The 27458-nt window shown below is 38.8% G+C and overlaps 2 protein-coding genes across 4 annotated transcripts in view; one reads left to right on the forward strand and one right to left on the reverse strand.

Annotated features, from left to right (window-relative positions):
• LOC146638156 (LIM and calponin homology domains-containing protein 1-like) overlaps window positions 1-22918 on the reverse strand; it is an 82488-nt gene extending 59570 nt beyond the window's left edge. For all 3 annotated transcript variants that reach the window (XM_085360286.1, XM_085360273.1, XM_085360280.1), the window contains exon 1: window positions 22781-22918. In XM_085360286.1, the coding sequence (XP_085216412.1) occupies window positions 22781-22882 (102 nt within the window). In that variant the 5' untranslated portion in view covers window positions 22883-22918. The remainder of the gene's footprint in view (window positions 1-22780) is intronic.
• A 1980-nt stretch (window positions 22919-24898) lies between these two features.
• LOC146638157 (catechol O-methyltransferase-like) lies at window positions 24899-26948 on the forward strand. Its single transcript, XM_085366492.1, has 5 exons — window positions 24899-24935; window positions 25117-25181; window positions 25267-25363; window positions 26640-26836; window positions 26922-26948. The coding sequence occupies exons 1-5, from the start codon at window positions 24899-24901 to the stop codon at window positions 26946-26948; spliced, it is 423 nt and encodes a 140-aa protein (XP_085222618.1).
• Window positions 26949-27458: the final 510 nt, after the last annotated feature.

Raw genomic sequence — 27458 nt, forward strand, 5'->3', positions numbered from 1 at the left:
CAAACATGGCTTTGAACAAGCCGGAAGAACAGGAGGAATGCAAACAAAATATGTTGTATTAATTAGGTTTGTAAAAACTGTTTCATTGAACTCTAACCTACACCATCAAAAGGTTTCTTTTTACAAATTAATCTCTCTCATTGTGATTATTACTCAATGAGGAAAAAACAGCTTACCAAGTGTGCCACACACTCCCACACACCATTCACACACAATACAGTTCCTTTTCTACTCAGGCATGCCCAGTGCTATTGTATATTTAGCTGTGAATAACAACAAGGGGGCTTTTCAAAGTGCTACAGTGTTTAAAATACCTAAAATTCTATTTAGCTTGTTACTCTGCTAACCCTTTAGACTATAGCAGTATAACATACATTCAAACTATACACCTTGAATTAGAGCAGAGGAGACAGCTCTCTTCCAAACATGTTTTCCTAAGAGCTTTAACTGTCTGAATTCCAATGCCCAGTTCTCTTCTTTATGCCTCCCTTTTCCCTCAACTCTGGATAAGCCCCCTCTGATTAAACATGCCAAATTTCCTGCAAGTAAAATGGCAGCGCTGTGAGCTAAATGTTAGTATTCCAGCCAGTCCGTCCCATTTCCACCCAGATTAGATGATGGAACAATGTTTGGGTTGTGGATTAACTGAAGTCCTGGCCCCCAAAGATGCTCACTTCCACCCCAACTCCCTCCAGTGTTTTCTCCTCCAATACTCTTCTATGCTTGGTGGGTCTTTGAGTCGACATGAGGGGAAGATATTTTTGTCCTGGGAATGACTTGGCAATTGTCAGGGTAAAAGACAAAAAAGAAGAGGGGACTAAAATGGACGATGGAGTACAGTCCAAGGTGAGGTATATTATGAGATGACAGGCAGGTTTAAGTTGATTAAAATGTCCTGTTTTAGCTGCAAGGTGATGCTTATATTTTTGGGTTGGTTGCCAGCTTCAGAAAGGTGCATGTGGCGAGTGTGTTTACACAGGAACAGGGATGAAACCGTTGTGTGACACTTCCTAAATCAATATTTAATTGTGTTCACGGTAGTCTAGTGGGCAATAGGCAGAGTAATGCAACAACACTTTTGAATGAAAGACGTTATGGTGATCCATTTGAGCTGACACTTAAAGAACATATAGTATACACTTATGGATGATTTGTCTAAAGGCCTCACACACAACTGAACGATGTGAGACCAAATTTATTGCTGAATTGTAAAGAAATCAGTCAAAATTCTTTACCAATACATCCATTAAGCGAAAGTAAAACTCTAATATCAATCCTACCAGTTTACAGTGTTGCTGCAAAGAGAAATGTCCCAACTGAGGGCAAGCAGACTCACTTTAATGCACTTATTAAAGAGATAGCACATGACAGCTAAATACTGGTCCCACAAACGAGGTCCTTAGAGGACAACACAGGTGTGGGTGCTATAACTGACATTTGATATCTGTATATTGACTCACAAATATTTGTTCAACTGTGCCATTAAAGTGCTTGGGAGAACAAAAAACACTGACAGCAGTAGAGGCCTATTTGCTACTTTTGCAAGGCTGCTCGCATGGAAATTTTTAAGATAAGAGGGGGTTATATGTCTTTTTTTGTCTTAAAACAATGTATCTTTGTTAGGTACAAAATTATGAATGTGAAACCTGCTTTTGATTTTTTTTTATAACTACAATTGAGAATTTAATATATTTCTATATTTGCATTTAGCCTTTTGGGTAGGACAGGGGGATACAAGCCCTTAACTGTCACCCCCAAACTGGCTTTATGGGATGAACATGAGTGAGAATAAACCTTCAAACCCCCCTCTACTCAGGAAATACTCTAGGGGCTTTTGAATTCCTCTCAGTGGCACAGATTCTGGCTCTTCAATTTAGCTGCTACAAATCCCCATTCTACTAACCCAGATCATGTTACACACATGTTGAGTGAAGTTAGACACAGCAAGCGAAAGGGTGAATTCATTTATAAAAGACAACTTTGTGAAGGGGAAAAAAAATTATGAAGAAATGGCGTTCCAGTTTGACACAGACCCCACAAAGTTGCTCACAATGAATGACAAGAGTGATATGACCTTTGAGCTATAGTCTAGCCTTTTTAGGGCCAAGTCCTCTGGATACAATACAGATTAAAAAAACAACCCAATAATGATGGTTACTGAGGTTAAACATTAACCATCTCATGCAGAGCCATGCCTTACCATACCATGCATACCATACCTAGCTGAATTTAACTGACTGCTCCCCACAGCTCTGTAGGATCAGAAACAAAGAACCTCCGTGTCTATACTGGCCGTCTGACCTAAGCTTTGCAAGCGCGCAGGTTTTTACAGGGGCCTCTCCTAGTCTCCAATATCCTGCCTGCTACAGTTTTCCTGTGAATGACGGAAACATCTATCCAGTAGCCACACTGGAAGCTGTAGTAAAATAGACAGCCACTTCGGTCTTGGTCTAGCTGGATGGACATCTTGACGCCAGTGTTAGATCGAACAGGTTTAAATAGGTGCTTTTATTGAAACAGAGGGCCATTTAAGCTACCAAGTAAACACATCTCCAATAGCTACTGAAAGACTTGACTCAGTGGTTAAATGTACAAAGACAGCGTGGTAAAGGCCTAAAACACTTTAAAATAGTTTAGATGCATTACTAGTCCAAACATAATGAGTTCCTTCATTATATTAGCAAGTTTTATAAGTTAACTCCTAGTTGTGTTTTCTCTATATTTTTATTAGCAAGTACAGAAACCACAACAAGATAACACAAAAACCTTGTTACTGGGAGTATGATTTAGAGCTTGTACAGTTTTAATTCTGTACTGATCTTAAACAACCTAATGTCCAAGCTAATAATAACCCTATGAAAAAAAGGTCTTAAGCTTTAAGTAAAGACATTATGACAGAAAATGTCAAACTGGAAACCAAAATTTTGCAGAACGCACATTAAAAGCACCATCCTTCAGACAGTATCCAGGCAACAGATCTTACTGCTAGAAACAAGTAAGAAGATAATGATTACATTCATCTTCATGCTTTAATATTAAAAGGGGGCCTGTATCACAGCCAAGGCAAACCAAAACACTTCTAAATTTCTATTTTAGAACTAGATTTTGGTTTAAGCTGTTTGCGTGTCTCAACATGCTCTTTTTTAGTCTCATTATTAAGCTCTGTCCTCAGAAGGACTGAACAAATTGGGAGCTTTGCTGAAACACTGTATCAACACGAGATCAGTCGGAGATAATCAGCCTGTTTACTGTGACTTCTGCTGTTGGACGTTTGAGACGCGCTTTGTTCAACAGTGTAATTATGATGAAGCATTACAATGTTTGAGTTAAACATGACCAAAAGCTTACAAAATTAATGTAAACATATGGTTAAGAAATTGCTCTAAGCCACAACCACAGGCTACACACTTGTTTTGAGACAGTTGGTTTTTTTCCACCTGCTCTGAAGTCCCACCCATCTGCTGTTCAAACCTTCTGTTTATAATGGGCAACCAAATAAAAGAAAGTCGTCTTACAAGGAAGGGAGCTAAAAACTGGCTGTTTCAGACAGTCTTAACTGAAAGGCTGTACAAATAAGAATTTAAACTGTGAATCGTGCAATGCCATTTTTAGCAGATCTAAAAATACAGATCTATATGATGATATGATTTTAACAGGGCCCCTTTAATACAACTTAAATTCATTTTGAATGTTGAACTACACTTTTAAAAAAATATATCCAGCTAAATATATGCCTACACCCCCTAAGACTACCCAAACACAGATGAGCACTTAACACAAAGCATCAAAGACTACAAAATTCACAGATGCCACCCACTCTCCCATGTCAAGGAATCAAACTTTCAATAGGTAACTGGAAGGTAATGGAATCCCTGTTCCCTGACAGATTCCCAAAGCTAAGTGCTTTTTTTCACCCTAGGAAACCATGGATGTTTGTCATTCCAAGTTAGCAGTGAGCTTCCACTAGGAAAATGAAACACTGAAGCCAAGCTTTCCTTTCCCAAAATGCACAGAAATCCTGCCATTGTACCTCTCCCCAGGGGTTCAGGGTGTTTTTAAGAAAGAATCCCTGGACCAATACTGTAGCGTTCAAAGAGCAAAATAATGGACTATACTTCCAAAATTCTTTTTTCAAAGCAGTAGGGCTGAAAGCATTGTGGCTGTAATGTTCTCTTAAATATCAAAAATAACAAGAAATAGCAAAAAAAAGAAAGAAGTTTTATATGGGTCAATTCTGCTGTTGATATAACACAGACAGACAAAATGTTGGAGATAACACATCTCAGATTTATCTTTTTGGCACTATAGTCATTCCATGAATTGGATGACTAGCTCAGCCACATTTGAGTAAATTACTAAAGTTAATCATGTTGAGCTGCGGGTGGGTCAGTCCCTCAAAAGAAAAAGAAAAAAGTAGCAAACAAAAACAAAAGACTATAACTGTATCTGTAATATTACAAGATATGGAAATCATCTGTTTTAAGAAAATGTAGATGTTTGTGCCAGATCAGAGACAAATATTATGCTTGGAGAAAAGAAGAAGCTGTGTGACTCATTGACAGATTCCCAGAACTGATGGGCACAATGTGGAGTAGAAATGCTGCTCTCTTCAGGTAATTGTTGTGATGTAATGGAGCAATCTACCAGTGGAAATGCTGAAAACAGTTAGAGGAGCCATCATTTCAATGTCAAAGGTTTGAACTGTTCAAAAGCTGGTGTAACAATTGCAAACCAAGAACCGAGAGTCCCTAAGCAGAAAACTACGGACCTACCTATCATTCTGTGTGGGCAAACATCTTCTACATGGTGAAATGTCAATAAAAATAAAATAAAGAAAAAGACATTTCTACGATAGCACTCTGGTGGCATATTGTAAACTAATTTGTAATTAGGAGGTAAACTCTTAAAATGCTCAAATAACCTGTAAGTAACAACTTCTTTAAAGGAATTTTCCATGAAAGGATCATGTAAACCGACAGCCCACACTCTATTACATAGAGTTTGTATTACTTACTGTTTATACACAAGCCTGCATACTGTCAGCAATCTGATACTGTATGGACTGGTGACAGATCTGGTTGTTTCTACTCCTGCTGCAGTAGGATTAACATGGAACTGAGCTCTGAAGTACATGCTGTGAAAATGAATATTAAGTTTAAAGCATCTCTGCCCTGTGCTGCCCCGGGGGAAATAGTTTAAAAGGCAAGTAACATATGATCTTGACAGTTCGCTTATATCATAGGGTATCATGAGTCAATATTCCCTGTACTCAGAGCTATAGATCTATCAGAGAAAAACAAATCCAGGATAAAAATTTCATTTAATAACTCAGTTCACAACATCACACTACACCACATGCAGATAAGCTTCTTGTTTTCATATAACGATGGTGTCAAAGTTGGTCTAAAGCCAAGTGGGGGGAGCTGTCAAGCTAGCCCCCAAAGAAGGGAGGTGCAGCTGGCTAGATTAGTCAAGATTAGAGTTTATCTTCTGTTACAAGCAAGCTGATGGGGATAACATCACTCAAGACCGGTACTGTAAGCTAAGCTACTCCACTGCAGGTATTAAGTTGACATTGTTACCAAGACGGACTCGGGGTGGGAGCCAGTAGTGTTCTGAGCAAGAAAACTAGAGATATTGCATAATGATTGTTGCACTATCAAACTAAATGAGCAGTGTGTTAGTTGGTTTCTAAAAGGTGACATGACATGAAAGAGTAGCAAAACACCCCAGCCTACAATCACTGTTAGTTCCTAATGTAGCTCATTCAAAATATATATACACTCAGTCATATTCTTGAATGTTGGTCTCTAAAATATTGCAGATTTTAAGTAACAAACAGTATTTATACCAGTTGTATAAAAGTATCACCTATTGTAAGGGTGCTATTTGGCTTTGAATAATATATTTTGTTTTTTAAATGTCACAATGCCAATTTAGAACAACAGTGAACGCACAAGTCCACCGGTCTATACAAGAGAGGTTTTAGCAGTCTGGTAGTAATTTAGTCAGTTTAATTAATATCAGTGTGTATGTGAATACAATACAACTTTATTTGTATAGCACATTTAAAACCAGCGGTACACCAAAGTGCTTTACAGTAATGCAATAATTTAGAGAAAGAAACATTAACAGGGTATAAATACACCAACAGGTGGAGAGCACTAATTAGCCACAGCGCAGTGAAAATATGCAAAAGAAAATACAAACACAACTCGACTAAGAGATTATTCAGCAATAAAATAGAATAAAATTATTAAAACTACATAAAAAACATTTGCAGGATACAGACACTAACTAGGGAAGGCTAGATTGAATAAATGGGTTTTCAACTGCGATTAAAAAGATTGAACCGATTCAGATATGCGAATAGCAGTAGGAAGATTATTCCAGAGTTTGGGTGCAGCTATGGCAAAAGTGCAATCACCTCTGCTCTTCAGCCGTGACCTAGGTTGCACAAAGAGCAGTTGGCCTGTTGATCTCAGTGCTCTCCCAGGAGTGTACAAGCTGAGAGGTTCAACAAGATAGCTGGGAGCAATGTTATTTATAATTTTATAGGTAAGCAATAGAATTTTAAAATCAATACGGTATTTGATGGGAAGCCAATGCAGGTCAGCGACGATAGGGGTAATAGAGTCAAACCTGCCAATTCCAGTTAAGAGGTGTGCCTCTCATTTTGAACAAGCTGCAGTCTGCAGTGAAGGGTAGATTGGAGGCCAATATAGAGGGAGTTACAGTATCTGGTCAATTGAGGGCTTCATATACAATATTTCTAGCAGAGCTTGCCTTTGCCAATCTTGGGTACAGTAAATACCCTGCCAAAATTAAATTGTTGCCAACTTGTAACAAACAGGCTCCCTGAATTGAAGGGCTGGCTTTGGTCCAGCTCCTCTGCCTGCTGCTGTCGTTACACAGAGGCTGACCTGCTGCAGTCAGAGAAAACAGGGCTCCTACTGTACAAGCTAAACACATGCCATCTAGCGCAAACTTTTATCCCCTTCATTACAGTGACTGCTTGTATCTTCAGCATGGCTGGGCCCAGGGGAAATCTGAACTTTTTACCCTGCTAGTAGCAGCGCCAATGAGATACTAACAACAGGCAACTGTCAGAGTTTAGGATTGGTTTTCTTTTCTTTTTGTAGTAAACTGCTGTAATTAAGCAGATGTACACGAATTCATGATCAGCATATAGGTTTTGCCATGTTTGTGTAAAACATTGTTTGAATTTATAAAATGTGATAATTCATTTCAAGATTTGTTTACTTCAACAGCACTTAGTCATAGCACAGTAGCTCACTGTTTCATCTTCCCTGCTTAAGAGAAGAATGACTATGTATCTATTAATGTAGGTGCAAGATATGCTATTAGAATAATTTGCCAGACTGTTACAGCTTGTTACAGTAACATCTGCTGACAGTATATTTGTGTGGCCCTGGTTCTCATCTTGCCAATTAAACTTCATGCTCGGTGATGAGATCCAAATGGGTGAAAGGAAATCACCACAATATGCCACTATTAGCTGGACCACCTAGAGTTTTCAATCTTCCAATAAATTCCGATTTCTCAACACAAACTGAGAAGTGAGGATCTATGTTTACACAGACAGCCAGCCAAATATTCCACAGTTGTATTTATTTCTCTAAGACTACGTGTGAATCAATAGATGTTTCAAATTCACCACCAGGACCCCTCTTGCTGTCTCAGGAGCTGACAAACACAGCTTTTCATTCAAATCCAAAAGAAAAGCAAATATAAAAAAAGAGAAAGAGAGACTCTGAAACTTATTCTAAAGCAAATATGAGTTAATAGGTTGAACTGAACACCAAATAATAATAATCAATCAAATAAACTTAATGTTTGCACTGAGGGATACAAACAGATGTTATCTAGCAAGCATTATGTTCTTCTGTTATAAACTGAAGGTTTTGCCTCTCCCATACAGCTTCTTGGACCTGAAAGTATGGGAAAACAAGAACAACTGAAAAAAAAAATCCCACTACAAAAGGAATATTGTTTAGGAGTCATTTAATAGTGAGTTTCTCTGAGCAAAGAGAAATTTCCGCAATTAGTTGTTAGCAGATGTAGCTGCAAGAATTTCTAACCAGGCATTTAACCCTTCAAGTGAGAAATCTAAATCAACTTATGTAGACTGTAACTACACGGAAAGATCTTTTATAGACTAAACAAACATTCACTGATATAGCAGAAAAACACTGACATGCTGTATCATGCAGGCTAGTTCAGACAAATGCCAGTCAGCTGAGGCACAATTGTGTCACTTTCCAGATTTTGGTGACAGCATGCATTGTTGTTGGGGGGTTACCAATATGTGTGTAACAGTGTGTGTGTGTGTGTGTGTGTGTGTGTGTACGCTGGTGTCTGAATGGGATGGGGACTGAGGGGGTTAGGAATGTTGGGGTGAGTGGGAACGGAGTCATGTGTACAACGCTGTGTGCGAGACAATGAAAACCATCCCACTCAGTATTAAAAGCCTCCATTCATGGTGAACCTGAGTCATCTTGATACCTCCAGTGAAACAAGACTAACAGTTTTACCTTTCGCTTTAAACAACAGAAAGATGTTTTATAAGTAGGGATGGGTATCGAAAACCGGTTCTTGTTGAGAACCGGTTCCCACTGTTTCAATTCCTTGGAATCGTTTGCCACTTTTAAAAACGATTCCCTTATCGATTCCAGTCGCCCCGAATGACGTCATCACGTTGAGTAGCGTCTTTTACCCAGTAGGAAACACGGCGCCTGAGCGGCGCAAACGCTCAAAAGTTTGGTTACAACTTATGAGAAAGGATGACAACAGGGCAACTTGCAATACTTGCAAAGTAGAGATTTCATCAGAGGGAGGAAACACTACGAACATGCAAAAGCATTTGCTCAAAAAACACGCGATTGCTTTCAACGAATGTCGTGTTTTTGATCCGCTCCGGACTAGCGAAGCTCAACCCAGCAGCAGCGGTAGCGTTTCCACGTCCTCTCCCGTTAATACTGCAGGTAACTAATCAATTAGCATTGCATATTATGTTAGCGCGATTTACCTTATTACAAAACCTGCTATTACTGTGCGTTGCATTTAGTGACCATGATGAGAGAGGCAGACAGAGTCTGGCTCAGATGCTGGCAGTTCTCGCTGCAGTCTACCGGTAGCGTCTCCTTTCAGGCCAGGACAGACGAATGTCACCGAGCAGTGATTAAGTTTGTGGTCAAAGGCTTGCACCCATTTGCCACAGCAGATGCCCCCGATTTCACTTTGGTAAGTGAATGTGTTTAATTGTAGGCAGGGACATTACTGGATATTCTTGTGTAATTGCTACAGAATAATTTATGTTAAACTTTGTTATTGCTACAGAAGAATATTTATTTTATTATTTTACATTTACAATTTTTTTCCTGGGGACCCTGTGATACCCCATTGAAGAGCCGTAGGCTGGATCTCTTAAGATCTCACTGTTGGGTTTGTAAGGCCATGTTACTCCTAAATTTCTATCTTGTTCAAAGAGAAGATATAAAACACAGTTCTAAGCTAATCGACTTTAGTGTTCTCCTTTTTAAAAAAAAAAAGAATCGATAAGAGAATCGATAAGGAATCGAATCGTTAAACAGAATCGAAAATGGAATCTGAATCGTTAAAATCTTATCAATACCCATCCCTATTTATAAGAGACTGAAGCGGATGATTCTAGTTGATTCAAGAATTCCAGAACATTTATGCTGAATTAAAACTGAATACCATCAGCAACTACCTACAACAACTAAATATTAACTCTAGTTAAAATTTAAATGTCAACTCTGTCTAACATTTAGTGGTTTTAGCTGTAAGTTGTACAAAGGGGCAATGCAAGCATGTTGATGTTTAGTCATTAAAACATTTACCTACATGAAAAACGTTCTCAAGCATGTTGCTTTCAGTGGGTTTCATCTGGGTGCTGTGGTTTCCTCCCGTAGTCCAAATACACGCAAGCAACATTAATTAAAAACTACTTTAAACTTTTTCAGATCCAGATAACTTTATTAATCCCATAAAGTAGATTTGTTTGCAGTGAACCTATAAAACCTATTCAGAGTGAAACTCAAACTACGGTCCTTAAACACTAATCACAATCAGTGTTGTGTGCCAAGGCACCGATCAGCAAATATAGACTTATTATTATACAAAAATAAATAAATAAAATCAATGAATCAATAAATAGAAAAGCAAGAACATGTGTAAAATTAAATAATCATAGAAAGAAAATGTATCCAAATGTCGCCAGTCAAAGTTAGGTGACTTAATAACTGAGAGGATTTTAAGTATCTATTTGTTTTACACTGTGGTATAAGGTAGCAGCGACCTGCTCCCTTATTCATGAGACATTGCCACAGTGGGACTTTTATGCTGGGTGCCCTTCCTGACACAAGCCCCCCCTCCCAGAATAAAAATCTTTCGCTTGTCAGGCAAATGCGTAAACCACTGTACTCTGGAGCCACCATGCTAGTAAGGTTACTGCTAATTATGTCTATATTTGAAATTGTCTCTCTGTGTAAGCCCTGTGATGATGAACTTGTAGTCTGCCCACAGGCAAAAGCAGCCACCATAACTAATTGGTTAGTGGCGTCCAACTGTGAAACCACAAGCTGAGTGTTACCTGTGGATGTCTTACTGCAATAAACGGCAACAAAAAAAGAATGCAGCTTCAAAGCGCTTGGCCATCATCCTCATACAGAGTCTATGAGTGCGTCTTATCGCTCACCGTGTCACCTGAATTAGGCTCCAGCAGGTTGGTTAAAAAAAAAAAAAAAAAAAAAAAAAAAAAGAGAAAAAAAAAACAAGGCCGGGAATCAAACCACCAGCTCTGTGATAAACACTCCGATGCCCAACAAACACTGCTGTGACAAGAGCCAAGGCATGATCTTCAGCCAATCATGTACATCAAAACATAGCAAGCCTAAAGCAAAAGGAAGGGAACTTGAGCATAGTCTTTTTATATAAAGCAGCCTGAAACTGTTGCTATGTGACTGTGACTGTCAGTCAGCCATGCAGCACAGGTCACACTTGCTCCCTTGATAGTCAGAAAGAGTCCAGCTCCCCAGCGCCTCAACTAAGAAAACTAGGAAACCAGCTCATGACCCAATTAGAAACATCCCTGGACAGTGCAGAAACATCATTCTGCCTGATCTATCAAATAGTTCCAATTACTGCATACAGAAAGAAATCCTGGTAACAATTCTTGTAAAGCCTTAATATTAATTAACATGTTTTATTGTAGTTTAATTATAGCCTTGAAAGCTGCCTATTGCACAACAAATCTGCATTTTGTACATCACTCAGTAGGTTCCAGAAGATGTTGAGAGAGGTCAGCACATGACCCAAAGAGAGATCTTTACAAGTATCTCTTGGAGAGCGTTGAACATTTGCAAATGTTTGCTAGTCTAAGGCCACGTCAAAAATCAACAGAGCAGTAAATAAATTCGAGTTAAACGGATGCATGCAAAGTGACCCACTTTGCCTTTGAATAAGGGCAATCAATAGAGCAATGGGAGATTGCATGAAAGAGGTATGGCCTGTAATTATAGATAACGATTAGAGGACACGCTTGTGACGCTTTGATCTGTGAGAGCTTTGATAATATCTCATAATATTCCCAATATATTGCAGATCCTTTCAGAGCAGTAGTGATGGCAGTACTGTCTGTACAGGCCATACTTCACATGTAACTTTGTTCTCCCTTTATCTTCTACACAAAGCAAGTGCTGAATATTTTAAATTAACCTGAATAATTTGACAGACTATACTTTTGCACGGCTGCACAGATCCCTGTCATTTTTGAACTTCATCTCACATTTAATGAGAAGAAAAGCAAAACCTTCAAGTAAACTTTAAATGTTTTCATTTTATGGGGTATTACAAAGAAAATTATTAACTCTAGCTGTGGGTTTCATGAGGAAGTACAGCAAATTACAAGACAACTGCATAACAGTATCTACTTCAAGAGTGCCTTCGAGTGGTTTTCCTTTTCCTTTAAAAATATTAATAAAAATGTTTTACAGTTCCTGTACTTGATGTTGATGCTAAATGTCAGCCATGCACAAGTACTGAGCTGAACAACGATCAAAATGTTCTTTTGTAGTTTCATTTTGAATTTGGCCTTTCTTAGAGAAAAAAGAAAGTTTAAAAAAAAAAAAAAAAAAAAGGGCTGTGACTCATCAGTCCAAACAACAAAATTGGCAAGGCTGATGTGGAATATTAAAGCACGCCCGCCCAGGCTGTGGAGCTGGTTATCAAAGATAACTGAACATTTTTTGGAACGAGCAGCTGTCTATCCTTACATTCAGCTATCTGTCTCCTGGAAACTAGAGAAAAGAACAAAAAGGAAAGTTTCTCTGCCTGCTTGGCTTTTATGTTACTCCTGAAAACTCACAATCCTTCTACAATGAACATTAAGTGTTTTTAGAGAGTTCAGACTTAACACTTCATCAGGGTGCTGAGTGTCTGACTTTGTACTTGCCACAAGCCAACTTTCTTGGTAGGTCACGCAACAGCAGATGCTGCAAAATAGAATAGAAATGTGAGTGAAAATGGGGACTTATGCAAGAAGACACTGGAAATGATCGTATTATAGGGATGGTGAAAGCTATGATTACTGGCTTTCTAATGTCAGTCTCTATTAGGGCACTCTAGATACTTTAAGTATACTCTAAAGTGCTTGATGTTCACAGTAAGATGCTGTTATTATGTCAGTTATGCTTCTTGTCAGAGTGAGTGTGGTAAGTAACAACAGTTACCAACAGCTTCCCTGCAGAGGGTGGCTGTTCAGCCCTGGCACACAGCCGGCTGTCACTTCTTCACAGTGGTCCTTATTGTCTGTGAATGTGTATGTGTGTGTCACACTGCAGTTTAAGTGCCAGGCTGCCTTGATCTCTCCTCCTTTCTCTTTCAGTGCATGAACACACAGCGCTGACAGCTGAACAAGATGAGTATGTTCACCTTGTCATAGGCAGACATGCCCCATCAGGCAAAATAAACATACACAGAAAGCCAAAGACATCCCAAGGTAGCAGCAGATATTCTCATTGCTGGATTCTAGATGGCTGTTTAATAATTCTAACCAATTTTAATTAATATGCACTTCATTATAGGTTGCAGTGGACTAATGTCTCTGCTAGAGTATACAGTATCTAGTGAGGAGATGAGCACACCCTGGATAGATGGACAGTGCATTACATAATTCTGGCATTAAGTTGGACACGTGAGCAGGTCATAAGACAGTCTCATCAAATGTGAATGTAACAAAGGTTAAAGAGGCCTTGAAACACTTTGGCATATTAAAATATTCTAAGAACTAAAACAACCTTAGTTTTTTCCCCCCATTAAGAGCCAAGAAGCTGATTCCTAAACCTAACTTGTCATTTCTCAGATGACCCACTAGCTATTAACGCTTGGAAAAAAAAAGAAAAAAAAAAGACTAAACTAACTCCCAAAGGGTACACCAAGTAAAATATCAAAAAATAACAAACACTACATGGATACATGGAACAACAGCACCTTGAGGCGACTGTTGTTGTGATTTGGCGCTGTATAAATAAAATTGAATTGAACTGAATTGAATTGAACTGAACAGAGCAGAGCCAGCTCAACAAGGCGATGCTAAGCTGTAAATCTGCACCTAAAATACCCTCTTTCAAGGACACTCCTGTTAAAATTTTGAACAGGGGGACAGGAACAGCTGGCTTGACAGAGGAGCGATACATGTCTGTGTCCACCATGAAAAACCATCATTAAACAGAATTACACTCTTACCATTAGCACACACAGATTTACCTGTGAAACATCTTCACAAACCAGAAAGTCATTCAGTCGTTATAACTTTGATGCCTGAGAACCTATAAAGACACTGAGTAAATATAAGCTGCTATTGGTCAAACTGGATAATGCTGCTTTCACCAAGTGCAACGACTGACATTATTTGAATATATTTGGCTGTGCAAATGAAGTACCTGCAGATTTTAATAGATAAGCTGAACCTCTCTGCATCACATCAGCACGTTTCTTGTGTAAGTCTGCTCTGGTAGATACAGCCTTAAATATCCACTATGGAAATTTATGGAAGTCCATGTGAGAATGGAAAATTATCCATAATGTTAAAATAATGATAAAAAAAAAAAAAGTAGTATCTACTTGTGGGGGGAAAAAACGAAAGAACAAAAACAGAACACACAAAATTGAATTGACAGAAATAATACATGCGAGAGAAAATGATTGTTATACCAACAAAAAAGAAAAACTCGTTGAGTTGTGGCTGCAGAAGCATGTTTTTATGATGTGTCCTCCAGCTGTTATCATGACTAAGCCAAGGGGGGGTGGCATGGAGTCCAACAGCAGAGGAATAACAGTTATCTTGGCCCCGATTCAGTAGATATCAAACAGCCTACATATTCTTGATGTCCTACCCAAGTTTATTTGATTAATATGGCAGTGTCTGGTTTTCAGCTAACCTGAAACCTCAGCATGCGTAGCCACTTTTACAACAATATGAGAACAAATATACAGGGATTCAGACACACTGAAATGGAAAGGGGGTTAATCTGTCATCTAGTTGAGTAAACCATCATGTGATCACCTCCCACTCTAAACGTGCATGTGTTTATAAAGACCCATCTGTACCCAGACTGACAGGCATTTGCTGAGAACATAATTTCATTACCATCTGGATTTTTGTTTAAAAGGTATACATGTTTTTGCTAACAGTCCATACTTACGGATATATACTGCACAAATCCACATGAAAGCTAGTGATTATATCTAAAAACACTATAGTCAAAAGATACACCTTTCCATTCATAAGTGTGAATGGAAAAGCCATCAGTCAACCGCTTTCAAATGTGTAATTCCTGCTACTTCCTCTTTCACTAATGTCACCATGTCAACACACCAGTTCTCAGAAGGCTTTGGCTGTGGTTAAGAAGATCATAACCACAGGATTAGAGATCGATTAGCATCTTACCGTCAGGGATTTCTCATTTGTGTCAGTGACCGAAGCGACTGCATTAAACTGTCAACACTACAGAATCCAATCTTGTATGGGAGTAGTAACAGCCATAGCTCAGTGCTGCATGTTAATTATGTTGTGACTAGCTTAATCAGTGGCATTTCTAATGCTTCTCTGTAAGCAGTGTAGGCAGTGTCTCTTTGACCGTTTAAAACACTGTATACTACAAGCAGTATTCACCCATTTGTACAGCATTTTTTTCTGCCCAACAACACTTCAACAAATGCACTGGAAGACCTGGAGATTGAACCATAAGCGGTAATGCCCCTAAATGATTATTAAAACCTCCTTAACAAGAATTCTGAAAATGTTCATGCAACTACTTCATGTAACAAAGACTTGGTTGAGTTTTCTTCTATATCTCTGCCCTGATAGTTTCATGAAAATTGTTCAAAACAGCACATTTTTTTTAATGTAAAAACTTCTGTGTGATGACAGTGACTAGCATCTTGAAAAGGCTGTATGTATGCATGCCTTGTGCATGCTTCACTTAGACCTTTTACTCCATGTCAAAAGGATATAAGCTTTGACTCTTTCCACTTGGGAATCTGTCTGTAATAATACTTGCACTTGAAAACAGCTGGCCTATAATGGCCTTTAATTTCCTTACATTTAATTGAAAGGCCATAAAGGATAATAAAATTAAAGCAACGGTTTAACTTCTGTCTTATCTATGATTACTGATTATGATTTTCTTAGTACATTTTATCAAATTGGAAAAAACAAACTTTATTATCCTCCTGAAATAACACCTCATCATTTAAGCTTTACAGTTAGCAGGTCATGTGGTAGACTGTCATATCCTTAAGGTAAGTGATGAAAGGTACTTCCTCAATATAGCCTGAATCCTTCTCTAACAGAATACTTCCTTCCAAAATTACATTCCTGCATAGCTTGTAGTCATAGTAATGCATGGCAGGTACTGCAAAAAAAGTGACAAGAAAACTAAACATATCTCAGTCTGTTTTGCAGGAAAGAATGACAATGACCACAAACTGGGAATGACATCATGGAATGATACAGGAGAGTACAGACCTTTGTCAGGCAGCCTTTCAAAACAGCCTGGGGCCACAGAAAGAAGATACTTGGATCAAAATGCCTAAAAATGCCAACAGCCTCTGGGAGGCCAGATTCAAAGGATTTCCATCTTATAGTTCAGACAGAAGAAGAGAGAGCGGGACTTAATAAGAGCTTTTTGTCACTATGAAAGACAATGATGGCTTCTCCATGTGTACCTATCAATAGCGTTTGTGTAGCAAAAAAACAAAACACTCTGAAGTGGCTAATCCAGACTGCAAAGACAACTACAAAGAAATCCAAATAATGATGAATAACAACTGGAACTTCGATATGCATCAGTCTTAAATAGCTCTCAACTGCCTCTCTTCTATCAGCCTGTGCTGGCACTGCAACTAAGCTTCTGCCTTGGTTCCTTTTGAGATCAGGCCCACATTTAATAATCAGTCCTAAAACCTGTTGATTATGTAGTGTTACAAGCACATGTTGATGTTCAGTGGCAAAATAATCATGGCTGGCTGTATCTGCAAAAAAGGGTTAAATTCCAACTTCGGGCTGAGCAATTTTGTGGTGTCACCTTTGGCACCAGTACCAGCTTTCTTTGGTGGCAATATATTGAACTACTTCCAGACAGGACACTTGCAGCAGCACTGCATCAATGGAAAAGGTGTAAGAGATGCAGCAACACTGTTCCCAAATTTAAGATGTTCCATTGATTACTTTATCAACATATTGTATAACTCAACAGAAGCCATTTCTTTGGGTCTACAAAAAAGTTATGCTGCCCTGGTAAACATTCTTATATCATGCTATCACACCATAGGCTCTTTCATTTTATTGGATGGGATAAATATTAATTTGGTTCACTTTAAAAACACCTTTTGGCTGTTTTGTTCCACAGAGTACTCAGAATTTCATTCAAATCTTTCACAGTCTTACAAGCTAAATGTTTTTTTATTCAACACTACCATCATAGTCTAAAAAATAATCTTCTGAAAATTTGAATGATCCTCATAGCAAGTTAGGCATCTTAAGAAGTGTGTAGAGACTGTTCTCAGAGGGCACGATCATCAGTATTTAAAACTCTTTAACAATTATAACGTTCTTTTTCCCCGCCACTGTCTTGTTTCATGTTTTCCTTGCTGTTTAACTCAACTTTTCCGTAGCAAACACCAAGAGCTGTCATCAAGTCTGGTCCCGTTTGGCATTTTAACTTGATATACGGCATCCCATTCCAGTAGGATTAGTTTGGCTCTCGTTGTCAATCAGTCACTATGTAAACATGTTTGCAGTCTAGTCTGTATTGGATGCCTTCCATTGAACCTTTGCACAGGACTTATCATGCCTTTGCAAAATCTTTTGTTATCATTTCAAAGAACACCACCATAGATACTTGTTCTAGCTGAATGATATTTTGCAATTTTGTGCAGGTTTGTTGAATAGCATAACAATGAATGCATTAAAAAAACAAAAACAAAAAAAACCCACTTTCATCCAAGTTCCAAGGTAAAATACCACTGCAGATACATACTGCAGATAGTTGGTTAGGATTAAATCTCCACTGATGTAATATCTATACTGTAAAGATGTTCTGAGGACATTGATTAGACTGCTGATTTGTCTGACCCAGTAGCATTTTCCCAATTCCATTTCACAATGGAATTTTATTATTCTCAACTGCTTAAACATGTTATGACTTAGGCAGTAGACAAGAGAGAAGAGACTCTAAACAAGTTGAGACAAGTGCTTGGAAAAATACCCAACAAGCACTTCATTAGTAACACCACATGCATACATCTAATCAGCCAATGACATGGCAGTTACTTAGTGAATTTAGGCAAGTAGACATGGTCAAGCCAACCTGCTGAAAAATATCCAGTGAGTAGCAGTTCTCTGGGTGAAAAATCCTAGCTGTTTGAGCTAATAGGAAGGCAACATTAATCAAATAACCACTTGTCACAACTAAGGTATGCAGAAGATCATCTGTGAAGCAACAACATGTCAAATCTACTGCTGTAGCAGATGGGTGAAAGCACCAGGGGCCATTCCTGTCAACTGTGGATACAAAACTGAGGCCACAATTCATGAGGACTCATGAAAACAGGATAATAAATGATTGGAAAAATGTTGCCCGTCTGTTGAATCTCAATTTCTGCTGTGACATTTGGATGGCAGGTTCAGAATTCGGTGTAAACAATATGGAACCATAGAACCATCCAGCCTTGAATCAATATATGGGAGATATTTTCTTGGCAGACTTTGCGCCCACTGTTATCCGATGAGCACTTATTAAAAACTACAACCTACCTGAGAATGTACATATGTTCTGATGGGTGTATCCAGAGTCCAGGATTATGTGGTGTGATGATTGGAAACCAGTTTTAAATCATCCAAAATGCATGATTTTACCATGTCAATATGATCACAAACTCTCAGGAATGTTTCCAGCACTGTGTTGAATCTATGCCATGAAGAATTAAAGCAGTTCTGAAATCAAATGAGATGCCAACCCAGTAAATGTCAATGTAAAGTCCATGTTGGCCTTCCAAGTTTTGCAAATATGTGGACCCAGCTGTCTTTCCAGTTTATGCAGGTTTTGTGCTAAACAGTACAAGACAAGCTCTCAGGTGATGAGGGGTAATTGCCAGTTTACATAGATTACTACGAATTTTTTACTGTGTCTAACACCTCAAGAAAAACCACCCACCACCACAAAAAAGAATCAGTGAGATAATCTAAAGCACTTGGATTATTACACTCCATCTGCCAAAGTAAGCTTTCTTTTCTTGGCAACTTTTTATTTATTTTTTCCTCAAATTGTTCCAGTGGACACTCTTCATGTTCATTTATCAGCTGAATGTTTGTCTTCAAACATAAGGAGAGTGATGGAATTACGCAACTCTGGTATTCACTCATAGTTACACTTTGTTTTGAATTTGCCAGCAGCAAAGTACTCCTCAAACACTGTTAGCAAGGAAGCAAATTAATCAAACTAAAAAGAGGCCTCCGAGAAAAAGACCCAGTCAGATAATATCATCGGGGCTCCATTCACACAAACAGCCTGTGGCTACATGACAGAAATCAATCAACTTAACCAACTGAAAGCTTTCACCCTCATCAAAGGGCTCGTCAGTCTTCTGAAGTTCAGAGAAGCTTAAACACCATTATTGGCAACGGCGTTACTGACAGATGGTGAGAGGCTGCCACTTTCAAGGAAACAATAAGTGCAGGTGTGAATGCTTCTTTAAGATGTTGGATTTTTACTCTTGGATGCCATCTGATAGGACTTCGTTGAAGACGCGTTAAAATTGAACAATACAGATTTGCTGCTTTGAAAAAAAAAAGAAAAAAAAAATCTAAATTATGCCTCCCTCCCAGTTAAACATTGCCTTTGAGCATAACTGTGATTGAAAAATATACTTCAAAATATACGTCTGCTCGTGTTTTTTCAGGCATGTCGCCACTGCTGTTCGAGATTGTTGAGCGTGAACTCAAGAAAACATGTGACAACATGATTCATTAATCTTCCCTTAAAACATTTTCTAACACAAATGTGTTCATTAAATATTTACATGTATCACAATTGATTTATTTTCTTTTACTACAAAAGACTGTTTTGTTTTCTATCTAGCAAAATAATTGCCAGTGCAAGCCCTCCCATGTCACAACATGCAGGAAACATTAATTTAAGTATACAATAAATGCACAACATGGTTATGGTGCTTGCATCAGCAATCAACAGAGTAAAACCCAACACTGAGCTATAAATCAGTTTACTGTTAATGCATTTTTGGTGGGACCAGCAGAACAGGCTGACACAGAGGCATAAATCTGGAATTCAACAGCAGTTTCAAGGACCTCTGTATGCTTATTGAGTGCAAAGATTTTAAAATAATCTCACTGGCTAAAACAAACCACACTTGAATACAGCTGCTCTACAACATAAGAAAATAAATAAAAATATATCACTCTATATATTTGGACCTAAAATAGTACAAGGAGGATATTAAGAGCTCTGCAAGACAAGTCTATCATCTGGTCTAACAATGAATGGCATTGTTAAACAGGGTTTACTGGTGGAATTTCATGCCTTCTTAATGGGACTATCGGTTATGTTGTGCAGAAGTCAGGTTGGGACACAGCTGACGTCCCTATTTGACACCTGTTAGAATTAATATTATTGCAAGAACCAATCAGCTAAGTAAAGAGAAATGACAGTCCATCATTACTTTAAGAACTGAAGGTCAGTCAGTCTGGAAAACTCCAAAAACTTTGAATGTGTCTCCAAGTGCAGTCGTAAAAACCATCAAGTGCTATGACGAAACTGGCTAACATGAGGACAGCCCCAGAAAAGGAAGACCAAGACAAATTCATCAGAGTCACCAGCCTCAGAAACCGCAAGTTAACCTCAGATCAGAGCCCAGATAAATGCCACACAGAGTTCCAGTAGCAGACACATGTCTACATCAACTGTTCAGAGGAGACTGTGGGAATCAGGCCTTTATGGTTGGTCCCATCATTTATTTCTTAAACAGGACAGTGACCCCAAAAACACCTCCAGGCTGTGTAAGGGGTATTTGACCAACAAGGAAAGTGATGAAGTACTACGCCAGATGACCTAGCCATGGGATGAGATGGAATCGCAGAACAAGTACTTGTGATCTCTGGTAACTCCTTCAAGACTGTTAGAAAACCATTTCAGGTGACTACCTCTTGAAGCTCATCGAGAGGATGCTAAGCGTGTACAAAGCAGTAATCAAAGCGAATGGTGGCTATTTTGAAGAATCTAAAATATAAAACATGTTGAGTTATTTCACACTTTTTGTTTACTACATAATTCCATATGTGTTCATTCATAGTTCTGATGCCTTCAGTGAGAATCTACAATGTAAATAGTCATGAAAATAAAGAAAAACCATTAAATGAAATGATGTGTCCAACCTTTTGACTGGTAGTGTATATATACAAAAATTATAAAAAACAAAAAGCAAAAGCTTAGTTTCTAAACAGTGGTGAGTGGTTGCAAAGGTGCACAAAACAAAAACCACAGGTCTTAACAGTCCCTTTGCTTTTTTAAAAATTTCTATCTGACAATTCATGTCAAACAGAAAACCTTTTTTACAACCTCTAGCCTCAGGCTCGGATATTATATAGGACACAGCAGTTGAATATGAGCAGTTATTAGAATCTGGACTGAGGTTTTGTGTTGCTGTTTTCACTCTGGATCTAGTGAGTGGTCTCTTGTTCCTTGAGGTTACTTAAGGACTGTCACAGGTGTATGTGGATAATCAGTCCCCATGGGGAAAGGGTGAAAGAGAAAAAATGCAGGAGTGGTGTCACTTCACTCTCACCTTTTCAGCTTTTGCCCCTAATCCACCTTGGAAATTCTAGGTCAATAGTGGCTTTTTAAAGATGTGATTTGAGCCTCTGAGGACTTTGGAACTACTAAATAGGCCTGTAATGGCGCCTGACACGCTTAAAGAGGATCTGTCACTTTTAATGAAGTCAATGACATACGCAGGTTAGTCAGTGTATTAAAATACCAACGGGCACAGAAGTAGTAAAAAAGGAAGTTTCACTTCATATTACTTCCTATTAACTATGAGAAACATTACCACTAACTTTTGTGCTGTTTTGTGTGTTTCAGGTAGTTTTTCGTTGTTTAATTCAAATGTTAATCTGAAATTTAAATCTGGTATTATTGGCCTTAAGGACCAACACAAAGGTGCTTTAAGAAACTGATGTGATCATTCCAAAAAAACAAACAAAAACACTGATGCCCTTCAGAAAAAATGTTTAAAAAAAAAGAAAAGAAAATCACAAATCATATCATCAGCACTGACAAAAATGTTGTATAGAGGCCCCATAATCCCAGTCTACACCCCTGCTACCCTGAATCACAAACTTTAGAAAAAGCGCTGTGCCACTCCGAACTGTTATCCCTTTATGGAAACACACAAAGTCACGCCTGCACTCGACCAACATGCAAATTATAACCACCCAGTCATCAGTGTTTTGAAGCCTGACAGGAGGACAGCTCACTGCATGATGACAAAGTCAAACGCAATGGGGGCAGGCAAGTGTCGTGATTGAAATTCTCTCAGAACAAAACCTCGTTTGTGTGATTATTGTTCACCGGGCTCGCAATGAGGCAAAAATCCATTCCACATGATGCATTCATTGTTTGCAGCCAAACACGCACCAGGCCTCATAGCGACCAAAGCTACTGTACACAGGCCCTCACCAAAAAACAACAGAAAGCCTTCTTCAACATTTAGGAAGGTCTGGTGAAAATGCGCACAAAATAAATAGCCAGTGTCACTTGGAAGAATTCTGTATTATTGCAGATAGGAATGAATTATCTTTTTCCATTTTATTTTGAGGACAGTTATTTTAACTCATATGTACTGATAATTGTTAACATAATAATAATTTAAACAGCTCATACTGACATAATATGCACACCTGCAAGGGAACTCTAACCCATCCCGGGGACTTCACAGGAACACAGTGACGATGTGTTTTTAGGATCTGAGTCAAATTACTGTCACCTTTCAACAGGTGACGAAGCAATAAAATAAACTGCCTTTTAAAGGGGCAGACGCTGCAGGTACAAACCAGTAACTAGGGCCATGCGATGACAACGAAACACCTGCGCGAAAGGGAAGGAAAGTGGTGGAGAGGTGACACAGCTTTTGGGCTCGCTGCTGGTACTCCGTGACTCACCTCTATCCATTTCTGCGCCTCCAGAAACGCGGACTGTGCGGCCGACTCGTTCACGGGGTGATGCTGATGAGACTGTCCTATGTCTGCAACCGGACTTGCCATTGGCGAAGAAGCTGTGTCCTGCAGATATGTATGAAAGCAGCTTGGTGCAGCGTTATTCCACCGAAATTGGTCGTCAAATGCGTCGGCCAGTCTGTTTTCCCCTGATTGTAGAAGGTGCTGTAGCAGCAGCAGCACCGGTAAGACGGACGAACCAGTTGCTGCTCCCGTATCGCTCCTGTTAAGAGTATGTGGGCAAACAACCAGCTTCCAAGCCAGAGAGAGTCGTCAAACACAGGAATTCCGGTGGGAGATCTCAGAATAAAAGCTTTAGTGGATGACCAGGAAATTCAAATTTATCAAAAATAATAATACAGTCCAGTAAATTGAGTATAAACCCACCATCAAATTGCATTATTTATCGCTATTAGAATTATGTATTTATATTCCAGCCTACTTCTTTTCAATGCTGCAAGAAAATGAACATTGTTTCTGAGAGTAATCACAAACTGATATGATTGAAAAATATCTCACTTTTAACCAGGCTTAAAGGGAGAACTCTGTTTATGCCTGTCCTGTAACTGTTCAGTCATAATTTCTACATCCCACCTTTGGCTGACAGAGTTCAGTGCTACACTACAGTCATTCAGGGTAAGGTAGCATGTGTTTCTCAAAGATAAATATCCAGTTACATAGATTGATTCACCATATACTAACCCAGCTTTTGAAATTAAATTAAGTCAAAAAAAAGTCGCAGTCCTCTTTCTTAAGAAACATAATGGCAATCAGAAGTAAACATTATTTCATTATCATTATTTTGGCAATGCAAACCCAAAAAGTACATATTTATTTACGTATGTATGATTTACACATCATACATATGATGCATATGATCATATGATACAATGTTTCATTTTGATAGCATTAATGGTTCAACAATATGTTGCCAAGTATGTTTCATTTCTTTCTAGAGCTGGTCATCTCCATGGTTACAGCCTTCCATCCACGCTGATATGTTGTGTTTGCTCTTATTTTGATGGCACCGTGCTTTGCTTCCGGTTATAATCCAGCAGTTCTAGGTCAGCTTGATTCCGCTGGACTGATGGACTTGCACACTGCAGTATGATTAGCTCCAACGACCAAAAATACACAGAGCAGCGCCGCTTCACCGGCAGCCAACGAGGGCAGCAGCACGCTGGGGAGCTCACACCCACTTTCATTATGTGGGGCAACTTAGAAAAGAGGAAGTGCACAGATTTCGAGCAAAGGCGCCTGAAACTGAGGGCCAACATTAAACTCCAGATGCTCATCCATTAACATAATTTTCCATTAACAAAACTCTACAGGCTCTATGATATAATGTATTCATATTTATCAGTTTAATTCTGTTACAGACTTCTGAGAATTGTGTTAGTCTTTAAAAAAAAAAAAAGAACACTTTTGTAAATATAAGCAAACGAAAGTTCAGCAATGTTTCCACGCTTTTGCAACTGTTGGGTTATTCTCTTTTCACCTATTTTATCTGTTTGTCAGAGTTTTCCTTAAGGCAGTTCTACTTCTGCCATATCAGTGTTTGAAATGGAAGTTGTAACTGCTCAGTACTACCAGCTGTCCACCTGGAGCCAAAACAACCAGCAATGAGTGAAATACCCATCGGGAAATTATTTATTCGTCAAATGGCAGATTCCGCACAAAAACATTTGGAGTCGCATCCCATGCCTTGTATACTTTGAGACTTGTCAGTTCCACGACGACCCTTGAAACTTTTCAAAGCCCCACAGACTCTTTTTTTCCAAATGATTGCTGGCATTCTTAACCTTCATCTCTGCTGACCTCTTGTGGAAAAAAGCAGTGGTGCAGACAGAGAGGAGGAGGAGTTTCCCAGACAGCACCATCGATTGTATGTTCTTTTTGTAGTTTAGGTGCACTCACCACGCCTGCTTCATGGATGCCACCAAACAGTGTTGTCTTTCGGACTTTAGTCATACAGAGAGTCTGTAAGAGAGAGAAAAAGTGATCCGTTTATGCTGACCACCTGCTTGACTTCCACAAGAGGCAAGATGACCTGTGTTTGACAGGATGGACTCTGATCCTGGACGAGCAATATTGAAATTTGGCGAGTACTGCTTTATCCATTCATTCATCAGTTTTCTATCCGTTATCCAGGAGGGTAAGCAGGGGTGCCAAGACCTTCCTGTCTTCGGCTTTCCCTGGGGGTATTATCCCCGAATGGTTTTACAAACCAGGGAGCGTGTATAATACATACATATAAATACAAACGTACATACTCTATCCAGCAGCGTGTCTCTGTTTGTGTCCCAAGCCTGAAAAACCTGACCAGGGATTGGGAGGCGTCCACAAGGTATCCTATACAGGTAGCCGAAGCATCTCAACTGACTTATTTACTCCGAGTTGAATGAGCTCCTTACCTAAGATCATACAACCAGACACCCAGCAGCAGAAGAACCTCATTTCTGCTGCTTATCCTCACGGCCTGCTTTAATGCAAGCAACCTGTGGGCAGGTTTGAAGTGGAACGGTCAAGGTGAGTGTACGGACATAGGTCTACCATTTAATACTATTTTTTTTTACTCATTTTGGATGAACAAATGGATTTTGTTTCATTACTTAAAATGCTATTTCACAAATTTTAATTAGCTGCGTTAATAGTTTCAAGGACTTTAAAAACTGAACTAAAAAAAAGAACACATGTTTATGGATGTGATAATGGTTATCATTAAATATAATGAATAAAGAATGTAGGCTGTACTCATTTATTTGTTTATTTTTATGCAATGATGCAGTAGGCTACAATTATCGAATAAGGCCTCTAATAAAGATGATATTTTTGCAAAAAAGTTTGTGAATGCTCGCGTTAATAAATAAGATGCAGTCTCTTTTATTTAGATATACAATTACATTTGCAACTTGATGGTAAAATAATAAAGGTTGTGTAATTTATTTACATGATAATGACATCAAGACCCCGTGGGGCCCATTGCCTTTTCTTTTAAGACTTCTGAAAAATATTTCTTTTTTTTTTTTTCATGCTTTTGGATATTTTCCACTTCTGTCAGAGGAAAACAATAAAAAGTAGCAGTCATTAGCTCAGTTTCTACAAACTATGTTGCTTTTGCAGATGTTACGTCCCTCTGCAGCCCCTAATCATCTCAATGTTTTCAGCTGGTGCTAATTGGCCACACCTAGTCAGGTGTGGATAAAAGCATACCTAGGCAAGTTCCCTAGGAGCTCACTTGTCTTTGCCTTGGTGGCACCAGCCATTTTAGCCAACCTGGTATTCCATTATAAGATAAAACCTCTTCTCACTAACACTCTGGTATTAATCTCTTTTTTTTATGTTGCGGTCTTTGAGCCGGGTCGTAACAGCAGAGCATTTCATACCACAACATCTTGCAATTTTACCCAACTTGCTTATGCTTTTTTCCACAAAAGTCAGAAATATAACACCTTTCTTTGAACACTGAGCATTTAGCAATGCAATGGTAAATCGTGAACTTGCTTTAAACCATTTGATTTATTTAATTTTCTTTCATTTACTAAACATTATTAGTCTGCAATTACTATATTTTGCTAAAAAGCAAGTTTGGCTGAAATGGCAGCAGGTACCTACCTTTGGTTTAGTAACCATTCCCTTAATTTATTATGTAATACATTTTTGTATTTTATATTCATTAATATAAGTTATTGTAATGTAACTTATTTATTGGGTGCATATGTTCTACATTCCACAATGTCAAAATGTCAACTATACTCCCTGGTGTGTGCAAAGGAAATAAAGTTTGTTGTTCCTGTGGATTCAGGTGAGATACTGGATGACGTAGTGAAAAGTGTCCGCCCTTTGTGGGTGCTGGAGCTCAGAATGCACTGTGGCTACAGCTCTGGCCGTCTGCTTCGTCTGCTGCCCCATGGAGGCAGACTGATCACAGTGGTGCTGGACCCAGTCACAGCAGATCTTGGAGAGGAAATCATCCTGGTGGCAGGCTTCAAGCAATCCCAGGTACAGTGAGGACTCTAAACCAGAATATGATTAAAATATCTCTAAAAGATAACTCTCTATTACTCACTTTTCCAAACCTCCTCAGTTCCAGGTTTTTACCCAGCTCAGCTGAGGCCATCCCAACATTAAATTCTTTCAGTGATGGCATAAATCTGGTGCTAATGGACCACGATTCCCAGCAGTACCTTTTAGATCTGCTGGCCTTGGAGAGAGAGGAGCTCCTCTGCCCATCTGGCTGCACTGTGCTGTTGAATAGAGGAATCAAAGAGCCGACGATCTCAGAGGAGTCCTGGATCACACCAGAGGAAGAGTCGATTCCTACTGCATCAAAACTGAGCATCCATTTATGATGGAGATTTTTTACAGGAAGGGAAGTACAAAGGAAGTCTGCAATGGCAAAGTTTAGCTAAGATGTGGGTGTATTTTGGGGGTGTTAAATATTTCATAATCTCTAGTATGACTCATAAGGCAAAGAACTGCAATTTTGAGAAAATTTTATTATAAATAAAAAAGTGATATTAATCATCCTATAAGTCTGTCTGTTCTCAGTATTTCAAAGTCTCCAAAGATATTACAGTTTCCTTTGTGGCAGAAATAAGAAGCATTTGTTATATACTTTAAA

Source organism: Diplotaxodon limnothrissa, linkage group LG2, assembly GCF_057381915.1.
Source record: "Diplotaxodon limnothrissa isolate DT_005_m linkage group LG2, D_limnothrissa_male_GT1.1, whole genome shotgun sequence".
In the NCBI taxonomy this organism is placed as follows: domain Eukaryota; kingdom Metazoa; phylum Chordata; class Actinopteri; order Cichliformes; family Cichlidae; genus Diplotaxodon; species Diplotaxodon limnothrissa.

What these genes read in the sequence shown, in the direction of transcription:
- LOC146638157 (XM_085366492.1), top strand. Translation starts at nt 24,899, where the DNA reads ATGGACTCTGATCCTGGACGAGCAATATTGAAATTTG. An exon ending in GATTGGGAGGCGTCCACAAG is followed by an intron (nt 25,182 to 25,266) that starts GTATCCTATACA and finishes TCATACAACCAG; the next exon opens with ACACCCAGCAGCAGAAGAAC. An exon ending in CAGGCTTCAAGCAATCCCAG is followed by an intron (nt 26,837 to 26,921) that starts GTACAGTGAGGA and finishes AAACCTCCTCAG; the next exon opens with TTCCAGGTTTTTACCCAGCT.